General features: G+C 38.0%; 1 protein-coding gene across 1 annotated transcript in view; it reads right to left on the bottom strand.

Annotated features, from left to right (window-relative positions):
• Window positions 1-5,150: 5,150 nt before the first annotated feature.
• The window catches only part of Hs3st-a (Heparan sulfate 3-O sulfotransferase-A), a 38,528-nt gene continuing 28,524 nt past the window's right edge, over window positions 5,151-15,154 (bottom strand). Inside the window, exon 5 of the mRNA XM_072891669.1 lies at window positions 5,151-15,119. Coding sequence (XP_072747770.1) covers window positions 14,217-15,119 — 903 coding nt within the window. The 3' untranslated portion in view covers window positions 5,151-14,216. The remainder of the gene's footprint in view (window positions 15,120-15,154) is intronic.

Raw genomic sequence — 15,154 nt, 5'->3', positions numbered from 1 at the left:
CGGTCCAAGAAAAACGAGTCGTCATCCCGTAAAACTTGAGCATATTTTGATAACTTTGTAATTTTCAAATTTTTTTCCCTATAATCGATACATTATGTAAAAATAATTTATAAAGTATACTTTTATAAGTATATTGACGATCTTTACACATAAAATATCGAATGAGATTAACACAAATTATACTGGAATAAATACAAAGCCCACAAAATTAATTTCACAACGATGAAAAATCATTACTTATTGAATTAATTACGAGATGATCGATACGTAAGCGCCGAATAAATACGCGCGAGCTCCGTAGGTGCTCTTTCTCTTTCTGTCTCATCTACGCTAATGATATAACGTATTTAACATAATGTGGCGTATATGCTCGCAATTCGGTTCGTTATTCGGTCGTTTACAAATGTTGCCATAAAAACATGATTTATGACGCTTTGTGTCGGCGGGGGCGCCGGAAATAAGCCATCAATGAGATGATCGCAATGAAGCACGCTGCTCGCACGCACGCTTCTCACGCAATTACGTAATTATATAATATATATAACTGCGTGCGAAACATATAAGCGGCTGCTTATTATCTATATCTTTCTATTATATGAAGTTACGCGGAGAAAATAAGATTCTCTTATTATTATATAGACCGTTCTCGAAGCGAATCCACGTTAATATCATCTCGATCGCAATGGGACCCGATATACGATGTATTTTTTAGTGATGCACGTCTGCATCATATTATCAGAAATCGATTGCATCTTCTGATGCGACGTATACGTATCTCGATGTTTATTTCTCTCACTCTCGATTCGACAGAGACTCTCGACTCGAACTCTCTTCTTGTTTCTTTCTTTCTTCCGAATAATCTACGGCGTAGCAAGAATTCTTCGCAAGCATTCTTTTCGACGAAAACCACACCGACAAGATACGCCGAAGATTACACGCTTGATTAAAATGCGCTTACTCGCGAGAGCTCGGGTCTCGTCTTTATAATCGTGGGTCGAGTTTTGTTACGCGTGTAAAGATTATTGCTTCTTGTTTCTCCATATGACTTTAATCGCGCGACGAACGCAAATTGCATATTACTTTATCGAATTCCGCTCGCCTATTGCTTTTAATGATATTCAGCGAGATGAATCAAACTCGAATGCCTTTTCCATGTTACAAAATAATTAAAAAATTATATTTTTTCTCATTTTTTTTTTAACTAAAATTTACCCAACTCGACACAAAAATCACAATTATCAAAAATTACAATTTATTTTGACGCATGTAACAAACAAAATATTTATCGCATGCCTTTCAATTTTCTGATCAACTTGTATTGATTTATGCAAAGCTTCATATTTGGCAAAATCCGTGGGAAGCTCAATTGACAAATAAAAAATGTATACATGTACATATATATATATATATATATATATATAACAAGTTTATTTATCAATTAACTTCATCGAGGTTTTGTCAAATATAAAGTTTGCATGTATACATACAATATAAATATGTAAATACATATATAAAGGAAAATAAGTGTTTAAAACAATCATGTTTATTTCGCTGGATATGTTATATGCTAAAAATAATAGGCTTATAAATATCGTATTGGTCGAAAAAAATACCGTTTTATCACGTTTTAATAACACGTTCGTCCGCGATTTACAATAATGTGCACAGAAACGCGATGGAAGCGTGATTATATATGTACGTGGTTAAGCTACGAGCTCTTTGATACTTTGATCCCTTTTAACCCCTTCCTAACGACAATGTATTAACGTAGTGCGTATGAGACTCTTGGTATAATAAAACTCTCTTATCGATCTCTGATATATAAAAAGGAATGTAAAGATATAAATTATGTAAATCACAACAACAATTTATTCATCTATTTAATTCTACACACATTATTCTATGAATTCGTAACAATACTATGTAAATATTTTACAATAAAATTGCATTCTATCAAACGCATAATGTACACAAATTTGTCACGTATTTTCCGTGATGAGATTCTGTGATTTAATTATTTTTAATAGAATAACTATATATAATTTTAAATTTATTTTTTTTTTTTTTGAGTATTTTTCGCGCAATCGTATAGGTTGCGTTATAAATTTATTTACATTTAATTATTTGAGCTAACTGATCTAAAAGATCGTTTTGTTTGACACCGAGAGTCCCATAAAAGTTTCGTTGCATATTTTCCAAAAAATCACTAATTAATAGCGTAACGTTATTTTCAGTCGCATGTGTAAATTTGCCGGATAATTGTAATGTTGCATCGAGCAGAAGGGGTTAATTCAATGGTTGCATTGCAAAATCTCAGTCCTGAGTACTCGAGATAATCCAATTACTGCAATTTTCACGCAATGGTATTTTTAATTAATTATAATATTAATTATAATGTATCTTTATTTTTACACATTTTCAGGAAAATTAATATTATGTCCATATAGATTCTTAATAAATGTTTTCAATATGTACTGTTATAATAAAAAAACTTTATGATTTATTTCAGACACGATGGTGCAACCTCGTGTATAGATCATTCATCTTCTTTAATCGAGCATTCTCATTCTTTCGCATTTTATTTCTGTTTCATCCTGTATCTTTTTCACATGTGAAGTTTCGAGTTGTATGCATACTACATCATCGTTGTGTATGTATACAGTATGCTGTGCATTACACGTTCTCGCCTTGCGAACAAAACAAATATACTCGATGTGACAGACTCGGGGCGAAACATCGCAATGCCACCCGATACGAAGCAAAATTGATGTCTTACAATCACACAGACGTAACAACGGCTAGAATCGATTTTGGCTCGTATATGCAGTTAAACAATCGGACCAAGTACAACGTATTAGGGAATTAATTAATTAGATTATACGGGGGGCCGAGCGTCTAATGGAGCGCCCGTTAAGAGGTACAAGAGAGTAAGAAGCGACACGAGAATTCGATATTCTTAAAGTTCCTACCGAGGTACGAGGAAAGAGGAAATGGCAGGGTAATATCACGACAGGAAACATACATGGTATATGCTATTAGGAAAAAAAATCATAAATATTATTAAACGTTAATTACAAATCGGCGAGTGACAACGATTCTTTCTGAGATTCGATGTCACTTCGTTTCTTTGGTTTAACAATTTATCGTAGACATCGATAACGATAATATTTTGGTTAAGAGTGTACATGTATGTGTAGGCGTGGGTGTGAATGCGCACATGTGTGTGTTTCTGTGTGAATACAAGCTATATTTTGTGTCACTTTCGATCTAGAGCAAAGTCGACGAGAGGAAGAGTTGCTTTAGGACAATTCATTAAAATAAAGATTTTTCTTTGCCGTCAAATTAACACGCGTGTATAATAGTTAAATATACATGTATGTATATAATTTGTCGATAAATCTCTCAACAACAATAAGCTGCTATAAAATTTTATTTTTGTGGAAGCGCAATTGTGCTTAATTAACATTCGGCTTTGTATGATAATTAACATGCAGGAATTTAGAATTTTTGATTTTTAAACATTACAACTTTATGCGAGAAAAATAAACGTTGTAGATATATTCTTTAAGTAGAGCTCGCTGATGCACTTAGGCAGTTGTTCGTCGAAAAAAGTGTTTATGCAGTTATGGGAAAAAATAAAAAAAAAAAGAAAAATAAAATAAAATAAATAAATAAAAACTCTAACAACAAAACCGATCAACGATGCTAAACGGTACGTAATATAGTACGTAACTAACAATCGCTATCTACGCTCATTTAAAATACTGTCTGGTTTCGATCGACTCTTATTGATATCAATGGAACAGCTTTGTTCGCATGTCGGAATTATTCGCGACGAATAATCGTCGAGTTATGCGCACATTCAAATTATACGCATTCCCTCTCCCGTTTCTCTCTATACACATTTTATTAAAACTTACACGGTAGCTTGTGTATATATGTACGTGTGTACACACACACATATATATATATACATATATATGTGTACATATATATATATATATATATATATATGTATATGTATATATAGGTATCTTGTATGTATACATACAATATCAATTTTTATATGTATATTATATATATGTATAAGATACGAGTAAATGTATAATAAATTAATTGTTAATGTCGTTATTAAATCTATTTACTATGCGCCGTTAACAACTAGTGATATGTACTCGTTTTGAACTATAGCGTTAATTTGATGCGACCCTGAGGTGGTTGCGCGTCACCCTTGACGATCGAGAAGCGATCGAGGTAAGAGAAGCGTATCTCTTTTAGTACGATATAAATTAAAAATTAATTATGTATTTATAGACTCTGCATATACCTTTATATTTGTGCAGATTCGACCGGTCCTGCCGGTCGTGCTTCCCCGCCTGCAAATGCAAATGCAAATCCCACGTGGCGTAGCGTCGTGCCATTTCCGTGTGTTATCGGAATCAATTCTCGGCCGATTAGGCGAATGCCGGCCGACGACTCTTGCCGGGTCACCGCGCAAAAGCCTTTTGTACTCCGCCAGAGGCTAAACTCTCTCGACGAAAATGCGGCCGCGCCAGACGAACACGAACCCCGTCCGCCGATGGTTCTCCTTTTTTTTTTTTTTTTCTTTTTCCCCGGGAACAATTTGATTTTTTTGTTATTTTTTTTTGCACGCCGCAGCTCGGGACGATCGATATTTTCCGCGTGCATTAATTCGCGTTCTCGCGCGCGCGTGAGAAGAGGGAACTCGTTGTTCTACGGAACAATTCTCTCGCATTTTTTTCTTTATGTTCCGTTATATTTTTCGTGTCTCTTTAAAGTTAAAAAAAAAAAAAAAAACTCAAAAACTTTCCAACGGAAAGCTTTTTTACTCTTTGAAGGTCTCCTGATATATATTGTATATATGTATGTATGCAAAAATATTTGCTGCGAAATAAATATATAAGAACATGTTTTACAAATGTTTATGGCGTACCTAGTTGCTTATGCTATCACACACACATATATATATATATATATATATATATATATATAATATATATACATATGTGTGTATATATGTATAAGTTTGCGGAATATTTGAAAAATTTCAACCACTATAGCTGCTCGTAAATATACGGATAATCGCATTTCGTGAAATCTCGTACACGCGATACAACAGCATTTTGCCGGTTTTCGTAACTAACGCGATCGCTTCTCGATAGTTTTCAGCTCTGCACGGACACCTCGCTTTTGTGATATTTTTTTTTTTGTTTTCGCTTAATCCGGTGCACGTGTCGAGAAACAACACCGTATTACACCGTACAGGCAATTGTTGATATGTATCGTCTTTTTTTTTAGCGTGGCTTATTGCTTAACGTATAGCTATGGCTCTTTGTAAATCTAGGGCCTTATATCTATTCTCTTACGCCTGTACCAGCGGCGCGCAAACTCGCTTTTGTGTCACCCGGACAAATATTTCAGAAATATATCAAGACAAATCACACACACACAGTGATATAACGATATAATTGAATAAACAAGCGGGTTAAAACAAAATTAATCAAACTTTTGTGACTTTTCCATACTTAATTGTATCTTTCTTCTCGAAAAAGGATGCTGGCCCCTGTTCACACTAATCAATTTATGATCTCTTTTTTTGTGGCTTCAATTTTTTTATCGTTATAAAAATAGATTACAAGTGTGATGTTAATAATAGCAAACTTAATACTACAAAAATAAAACATACGATATTTCGACATATCGAAATTGAATAAAAGAGGTGATTTTGTATAAAATAACATGACGTTTGATTTCTTTTTTTTTTTTTAACGTAAGAATGTCTGTACATTTTCCCTTGTCAAGTAAAAGTGTAGAGAGTGCTTTATAGAATATCATATCTTAACTTAATTCTATTTATACGTTTCAAAAAAATAACAACAGTTGGTCTGTATACCGAGTTGAATGCGTATTAGTTTGTGCACCTCTGATTTAGCATTCTTCGCGCGAACAATATCAAATATCTTATCGGGCCAACAACTTGAAAGACATTTCGGCGTTCGAGAAGCTGTCATCTCGATAAAATATCTGATATTTCGTCGACAGAACGTCAATTGCGCTCGCCACGTTGTTTCGTGATATAAAAAGGAATCGTATAAGCGGCGAATAAATACATATATACATTATTCTCCCGCTATTTGTTTTCGATCGAAGGAATTTCCTTGGAGTATCATTCTCGATATCTCGAAAGTATCGCACAGATATTGCAATCTACGCCGAGAAAATGGATAGTTGGCTGAAAGGCGAGGTTTCAATAATATTTGCAGTTATAAGCGATTGAAGATTAAAAATATTAGTGTACAAGATCAAATCTAAATTCCATTAATTGAAAGTGAAAAGTATATATTTGCTATACGTTCGGATTAAAAAAATCGTAAACTTTAATTTGAGTTAAGTGCGAGATAAATTTAATCAATCGAATATAGATAAAAACAATCGCTAAAAATAAAGGGGATCGATAAAGAATAAAAACAATTAAAGAAATAAATATTGGCCACAACAATCGATATTATAGCACGCAAAAAGAAATCGAAAAGGAAGAATAAAAACATCGAAAGGAAAATCGAGATGCGTCCGAGAATCGAGCGGCGACGCTTGCTGAGGGCGATGCGCCAACGTCGACTTCGTCTTTTAAATAAATCAGTGCTCTCCCCTGGGGTGCGCGATACAGACGGTAAAGGTGAGGAGAAAGAGAAGTCGCAGGGCGTAGGGATGGAGGCGCTCTCTCATAGAGATATCTCTCGTGGTGGAGAGTGTACCCCCGACTGTCGCTGTCGACTCGCGAAAGCCGATAAGAAACGGAAAGCAAGCGCAACTTGTACATACACATTGTATCCGTAGATATACACCGCATGTTCCTCCATTCATAGACTCCTGCTCGGCTGAATTTTCTTTCCTTGGCAGGCTGCCGCTTGTCGTATATCTTTTGTACTTTTTATCCCTAACAATAAGTCTTAGTCGTCACCCAACTTTTTCATCTTCAAATTTTGATAATGCCTTGGCAACAGTTGGTTATAAATTTAATTTATGTGCGAAAATGACGTAATCGAGTATATATGTATATATATATATATATTATTGAGAAAAGACTCGTAACCGTATTAAATTATATTATGTAGGTACATGTAATTTCACAGAATCGCACTTGACAAGAATGAATTCACGCAACAAAAATCGTGGCGGGCGCAACAGCGCGAAGAAACGATTCACAACGATCTCGATAATTCGCGGATCCGATACGTAATTCGAGAATTTCAATGATCCGAGGATTCAGCGAAGTTAGCTTCAAAGGATCCAAGGATCGTTGAGCGTTTCTTACACTACACTTATCAAGTATGATATGTTACTTTCATTTTAACGACTAGCTCTACGAGCGCGAGGATGCATGTCATTTTTCCTTCAAAAAGAGATATTTTCATGCATCCTCTTTGTTTACTTATTAATGTCTTTGGTTTCATTGATCGCTCCATGATTTAATTCCCCCTCCCCTTCCCTTTCGTGCGATTCGAGGATTCTTGCGTCAATTTCTTCCAAGGATATTGTTATATAAAACGTAATCTATCTCGCAATCTTCTTTATAAATTTTGCGATATTTAAACTCGATAGATTCGATATATCCAATAATAACATCTGATATTTTTGTTTCTAAAAATATAAAAGTTTTTTGAGGAGATATACTCGTATCTCAATTTGAAGTTTATTATCCGCTAATAAGTAATAATAAATTTTGGATAATTACGATAGTATTTGAACAGACCGAATAAAGATAAATTCCTTCTGCGAGAAAAGAAAAAGCTCAACTGTGCAATGTGCTTATGGACCGTAATTTTCTGGACCTAACTGATCGTACGTTCAATGCCGATTATCGTGGCAACGAAGGGCAACGAAATAACTGAGGAGGAAAATGGGGTAAATCGATCAATGGGATACGAACCGAGGACAAACGAAGATCGAGCGATTCTCATCGATTATTCAACAAGGTTGTACAGATATATATGTACATAGTATCGGTTCTTCGATATTCGGACGAGTTTGCGTTCCAGGTGTTTATAAAAACCATTCGAGAACATCCGTTTGTATGAAAATTGATTTACTTTCATGTACGATTGTGTAATACAAACGAAGAATTGTTCTGCAAGCATTAAAGTATAAATTTGAATTGTAAAGAGTTGGAGTAATCGTTTTACTAGAGTATTTTCGACGACTCTCCCCCTCCCTTTCTCACCGCTGCTGTCACGTGACCATACCCAAATGAATGACCTTTGTGTCCGTTTTTTTTTTTTTTTTTTTTTTTTCTCGTTCCGGAGATGGAGTCGAAAAATTTTAAAGGTTCCGGAGTTTAAACTGTGTGTGAAAAAGTTTGCGCGAGCGATTAATTAGATTTTCGCGGGATAACAGCCCATGTTTTCACGCTTTTTCGCTTTTCTCCGGCTTCCCGTTGTAGCTTTGCGTATTCCGCGGCTGTCGGAATAATCTACCATTTTTACTTCCGTCCATAGAAACACGAAAAAATATGTGTATATGGAGATATTATTTTTATTATTATTATTATTATTACAAACAATGTTCGTTCAAACAAGTTGCGCAATTACATCGCATTAATTTAAATATTAAAGAATTTTACATATTAAAAAAACACGGGTATCCGACATTTTTCCTTACATAACGTTATGCGCGCATGATAATAATTCGTTTTTAATTCATAAAATTGCGAAAAAACGAAAAGCTATCCCTCCAAGATAAATCTCATTGATCCAAAATCCATTATATAATTTTTTAAAGTGACCGTGAACGTTACAATTCAATCTCGCGTTTATCCGTCCGATATGCGAATTCCGACAACGTTTCGCATGCATTATTAAGCTGTTATTCCGCGAAACTTCTCGAGGGTTGATTACCGGGTTATTATTATCCCGCGAGACCCAAGTAATCCGTCGCCCACGCAGAGTATCGCATAGTAATATGCTATTAAGAGAGAATCGATTCTGAATTTTATCGTGCTTAGATAATTACTCGATACTCGACGCACCATAAAATTTCCTTGGGGAAGACATTTTCCCCTTGCCCCTCTCAACTTATCTATGCATATCAAATTTTCTTAATGCGTTGTACTTATTATTATTTTTTTTTTATTTTCTTCGACTTTGTACTCAGGACGGTATTACGATGTATTACGGGGAAGGTCAATCACCTCTGCATTACGAATATATTCGAATTCACACGCGTAATTAAATCAGAATCCACGATCTTATCATCCTGCATAATTCCTTCATTCGCAAAGACCTGCGCGAGATTGTTAGGCGGCCCGGGCTTTTCCTTCCTACGAAGCCTCGGTTCTTCTTCCTCCTCGACTTCGAAGTTGGCGAATGCGGCTGCATTTTGCATAAAATGCATATTCATCACACGCGAAAAGAAGCGCTTCCCGCGACCCTCGCATCAGAGAATTTCATTGTCCGAGTATCGATATTAATATTAAGAAAGAAGAAAATGAGAAATATAAAAAAAAAGGAGACGCTAGAAAAGTTTCGCGCAACGTTCGTTATGTTTTTTTTTTTTTTTTTTCCCTCGACAAAAACTCTGCACAAAGATGATTCTTTATCATTATTTTGAAGACTAAACCTCTTGGAAGTAGAGCGGGACGTTATTATCCAGCGAGGAAAGCGAGGAAACAGGTTGTATGAGAATAGGTGTCGGGACAGAGCCACGCTGCTCTGGACGGGTCTTTACAAATTTCAGTACTTTCGCGTGGCGAGCTCGCTGGAAAATACATATTCATCTCGGCCGCTCCGTAGAGGGTGCATCCGTAATGGAGACGAAAGGGACAAGAGGGATCCGCCGGATCTGCGTACATTTCGCCGGACGTCCGCGTGAATGGCGAGCAATATCGATCAGTCGGGGCAAAGAGGTTATCCGGGCACAGGCAGCTGTTTCCGAAAGACCCCAATTCAATTTCTACTTTCAACGCGACGCGTATTACATTTATGGGTCAACTGGCACGCGTAACAAAGTGTATGACACATTCAACACTGTATAGACGCCGCGCGTTCTTGCGCATTTCATATTTCGCTCGAAAGATAGGGGGGCAAAATAACGGGTGTTTACAGAGGTTTTTACTCGCCATTTGTTACGTTTGACGTTGAAAATATTTGTTACATCGCGACGGATGGAAAAGCCGCGTGAAATCCCCCGTAGATTGACCGGACATCGACGAATAAAAAAAAAAAAAAAAAAAAAAAAAAGACGGGAGGGAGGAAAAAAACACTCGCTGAGAGGAGAGGGGTGCTAACTCTGCTAAAGTCGGGGTGAATGGCCCGAGACCGGGGCCGCGGAGGCCGAGGGAGAATATCGTGATCGCGCGATGCGCGCCGGGGAATGAAACTTTTACTCATTCCCTCTTGCAGAGTAACGAGAGAGGTAAAGAGAGGTAGAGAAAGAGAGAGAGAGAGAGAGAGAGAGAGAGAGAGAGAGAGAGAGAGAGAGAGAGAGAGAGACAGACAGATATAGGAATAATATTTATCTTGCCTTGCACTAAAGATCATATTTTTTCGCAGTGTAATTTCAATAACATTTGAAACAACAGATGATTTGACGGGAAATTCAGTAAAGTCGCGACAATTTAATATTTGAATAAAAGCATCTTTCTTTGCTCTCTCTCTCTCTCTCTCTCTCTCTCCCTTTGACGTCACATAATTATGTCCAAGATATTATTATAATTGAATGTGCAACAATTTAGCCGTGCGCGAATCGTGCCAATTCTCACTCGTAAAAAATCTCGATATTCACTTCTCGTGGAGAGAAAAGAGCGGAGAATAGGATTAATCAATGAATGAACGTCACATATAAAAAAATTGCTCGTCAGAATGTAAAAAAAAACTCATTGAAAAAAATGTTCTCAATCATTTAAATAAGCGTAACCGAGCGTAATGTAAGATGATTAAGGTGACTAGTTACAAGACTCCTTATCACGGAGAAGTGCCGTGACTTTTAAAGCGTACAAGTTCCTTAATTGGCTGCAGGGGTCAAAAATTATAACGCGATCCGTTCGCTCGTCACGAGGAGGAATATCGAGCGAATACGTGCGTTTTTGCGTGCGTTTAAGCGAGGCTGAGAAAAGGCGATCGCGTGTCACGCGTGTAATGTACAAACTCTCGCTTGGTCATCGAGTCAAGGTGGAATTGAAAATATTCGTCCGCGAGGTTACTGGAAGATTGTAAAGGGAGACTTTGATGGCGTGACTTTTTCAAATTCGTCCTCGGTCACGCTGCGATCGCTACCTAGTAATTGAAAATTTACTTGTAACAAATGTCCGCTCGTTTCGAGCTGTAACGATCCAAGATTATTCGAGAATAAAGGGAACAAGTATTCAAGATATATATATACCTTCCCCCTAAATCTAATCGTGGAAAGATTTATGTTTCGAGTGATCCGTAAGTTGGATCAAGTTATTTAAAGAGAGAATTAAAAGATTTATATTTTTTTCATACTTTTATAAATTCAAAATATATATGAAAAATTTGAGGTGCAGAAAATTTCAATTTCACTTTAAGCAAAATAAAATTGTTATTTTTTGTACTTTCAAAATTTTCATGCGCAACGCGTAGCATCGGAGAAACGCTAGAGATGTAAAGAGAAATTCTTTTAAGCAGCTCTCTCTCTCTCTCTCTCTCTCTCTCTCTCTCTCTCTCTCTCTCTTTTAGCGAAATAATTTAATCAAGAATTATTAAATCGCGTAATAATTATGGAGTTGTGAACTAGTTAACTAATTAAGTAAAAATAAAATAAAATAAAATAAAACACTTTTGATGAAAATTACGATTCTTATGTAAACGCAACTCGAGTCTCGAGTCCTCGGGCAAAAATGAGCTCAAAGCGCTTGCGTAAAAAAAAAAAAAGAAGATTCTCAGAACGCGATTCTCTTTAATTCGTTCGGAATCAGAAATTAACGTTGTCGAAATTGTCAAGTTGGAGAACCGATAATCGAAGTATGTGTAACATCACGGCTAAGATAATTGCGGAGATGAGATAATTAACGAGGTCGGGATAAAATGAAGCTTGGCTTTATTAAATAGCTATAAATAAAAACTAGGTTCAGTCGTCTCTCGTAGAATGTACTAAAGATAAACATTCTCTCTTCTCGCTGAAAGTAATTTAATCGACGCAAACAGAATTTTCTCCGCCGGCTTAAACTTACTACCGTATCTCACTTGCGAGGATGTCAAATATTAGAAACTACATTCCTTATTTATGGCGCGAAGGAAATTGACGCATTTGGCTTCGAATCGCGAATTACTCTCGAGATCTCCGGCCGCCTGAAACGGAGCCTAAGCGACCGCGTATTTATCGCACGAATTAACGCACGATGCACTTTGTCACACATGCACGATTCACTTGCGCCGTAAAGCGAATTATTTATGGCGTCGCGTATCCTTCCGAGAGAAAAACTTGTCGCTGAGCAACAAGCTGCCGTTTCTCGCGCTTCTTTTATCTCGCTTCTGTTTTCCCCGCGTTCTCAATAATTGCAGATGCGTATTACGTTAATAATCATCACAGTGAGATTCTTATCAACGAGCGTTGGTGTCTGAAAAAATCTGAAAGAGAGAGATATAAAAATTCATGTAAAATTGCTCGAGAGCGTGAACCGCTACAAGCATAATTTGTGAAACCGCGTGAGGTTTAACGTGTCTTCATCTTGAAATCCGCGAACAGATTCTGTAAAGAGCGTTTATCTCAATTTCTAATTTCTCGCGGTTTCGTCATCCTTGTCGACGTCGAGCTGAGTTATTAATTGTCCGCGTAATTATTCACAACTATTTCGGAGCAGGCAAAAGCGTTGACACATTTCCGTTGTCGCGTCACTTTTATCGCACATCTAATATTCGGTTTATTTTGATTCGGTAAAAAGTAACTTGTACCATATATGTTTGCATGTATGTGTGTGTGTGTGTGTGTGTGTGTAAAACGTTATGCGCGTACGTTTACAAGCTCTCTATCGGGATTTGGAAAATAATCGATTATAAAGATTTCTAGACGATACAGCCTCTCGGCGAGCCGTTACATCTACCGTTGACGAGTTTATTCGCGGTTCGTCGGATTCCACCCTACTTCTCTTCGTGTTCCCAGAGGAACGCTTGCGCCGATATCCAGTGTCAGAGAACGATGGAGAAGAACGTTCTCTCGCGTTCTTTCGCGAGAGAGAAGAAATAAAGTTGGAGAGACGGCGAAAAATAAAAAGATTGCGCGTTCAGTTTGCTTTCGATTTTTCCTATTCGCAAAAAAAAAAAAAAAAAGCAAACTGGTGTAATTATTCCGTTCTCTCCGTCTTTTTCCTTTCATCTCTCTATTCTCCCTATATCTATATACTTTGATAATAGTGAATCGTACATGCGTGAGACGCAATAAATAAAACTTTCGATCTTTTTGATCGCCGCGAGAGATCTCTCGCGTTATGTAATATCCTTAACGACATAAGCGATATAACAACTTCCAATGTGGATTATAAAAATATTCAATCTTTGTCGTACGAACTAGTTAACCTATTGATATGTAAACTATCGATATGTAAAATTGATATGTAAAGTCACGGACCAATGTGATCCGCATGCCGCGTGGATCCACGAGCGATTGCGGTTTGTCTCGCGGATCCGCGTCTCTATTTTATTTTGGCCGGCGTTATTGTAACTTTGTGTGTGTGTGTGTGTGTGTGTATGTGTGTGTATATATATATGTGTGTATATACGTATGTGTGTATGTATGTATACATTCATGTGTACGTGTTTTGTATACGCGTACGCTTACATTGATAATGCAATGTATAACAAGACGCTGATTTCGCGTGCATCCGTTGATCAATGTTGATGCTCTCATCGCAAAACATCAGCCCGTTATATCTCTTTCTCGAAAACAAAGAACTAGATTAACTATTTTAATAAATAAACTACTTATCCTTTTGTGTCGGTGTCCCCGAAGAGATCAGGTCAGGTGTCGCTGATGGAAACGATGTAATCTCCAAGAGTCTTCATGAACGACGTCAGCTCGGATCTTCTCTTCGACTCGCAGTGGTCAATTTGGCCGCTGATTGGTAACGGTATTTCTTCTTCGGTGACGGGAGGATATTCGATCTTAGTTAAAGGATCGTGTTGGCCGCTGGATGCGCGCGCGACCCGCGTGGATAACGAACAAGTCGGTATTCTCCACGATGGTTATTCCTCCGGCCAGCCAAGATCCTCGCCGACTAGTTCGTAGAAGCGTTGATTGTGCTCGTTGAAGAACTTTCTCAGCTTCGTCACTACCATCGGACTGACACGCGGATGACGACGCCCTTTGCTCTCCTTCAGACACTTTTCCGAGGTCTCGTTCCTCAGGCAGTAGAAGCCCTTGGTGTGATTGAAGTAAAAGTTGTGCCGGCCGATGCGCGATTCGAGTCCGAGGAAATTCTCGATTCGACGCAGCTGTGGCACCGGGTCCTCGATCAATTGATCACCGTTCACTATGAGGATCTGTTCCCTGGGGAACACCTCCAGCCAGCGGTGCATATAGGTGTGGTAGAGAGAGATGGCGACCGGTCTGTAGGATTCGTTAATGGTACCGTCGGGTCGTATAACGAGCTCCTCGAAAGTGCGCGCCGTTTGTTGTTGTTGTTGTTGTTGTTGTTGTTGTTGTTGTTGTTGAGGCGTGCCGTTGTTGGTTAACGTAGACGCGGTCGCGGCGTGTGTACGCAATTGCGTGTAGTCCGATATCGCTCGGGTAACCGGTTCCCGCACGATGAGCAGCAGCTTAACGCTGCCGTTCATCGCGCGAATTCTTTCGGGTACCTCGGGGGTCACGAAGTAACTTGGACTCTTCTCGATGGTGATCTGCCCCTTGAAGGAGTAGGGCATCTTACGCCGATACCATTCCAAACCCTTTCCGTAATTGTCGTCACGGTCGAAGAAGTGAACTTCACCGGCCGCCTTCTGTATCTGCGGATGCAGGAAGAGCATCTCCAGCAACGCCCTAGTGCCGCATTTGCGTACGCCGATTATGATGGCCTGGGGGAGGTGGCGATTCGTTCGTGGAAAGTGTACCTTGGAAGTTGAGAAAAGGAGCGGCGGCGTCGCGCGTACCTGCCGTAAATCACCAGTAGCAGTGGCAGACCATA

The sequence above is a fragment of the Anoplolepis gracilipes genome, chromosome 4 (genome assembly GCF_047496725.1).
Source record: "Anoplolepis gracilipes chromosome 4, ASM4749672v1, whole genome shotgun sequence".
Taxonomy (NCBI): Eukaryota; Metazoa; Arthropoda; class Insecta; order Hymenoptera; family Formicidae; genus Anoplolepis; species Anoplolepis gracilipes.
Note: the sequence above shows the minus strand (reverse complement) of the source record. Positions and strands in the feature narration are given on the sequence as shown.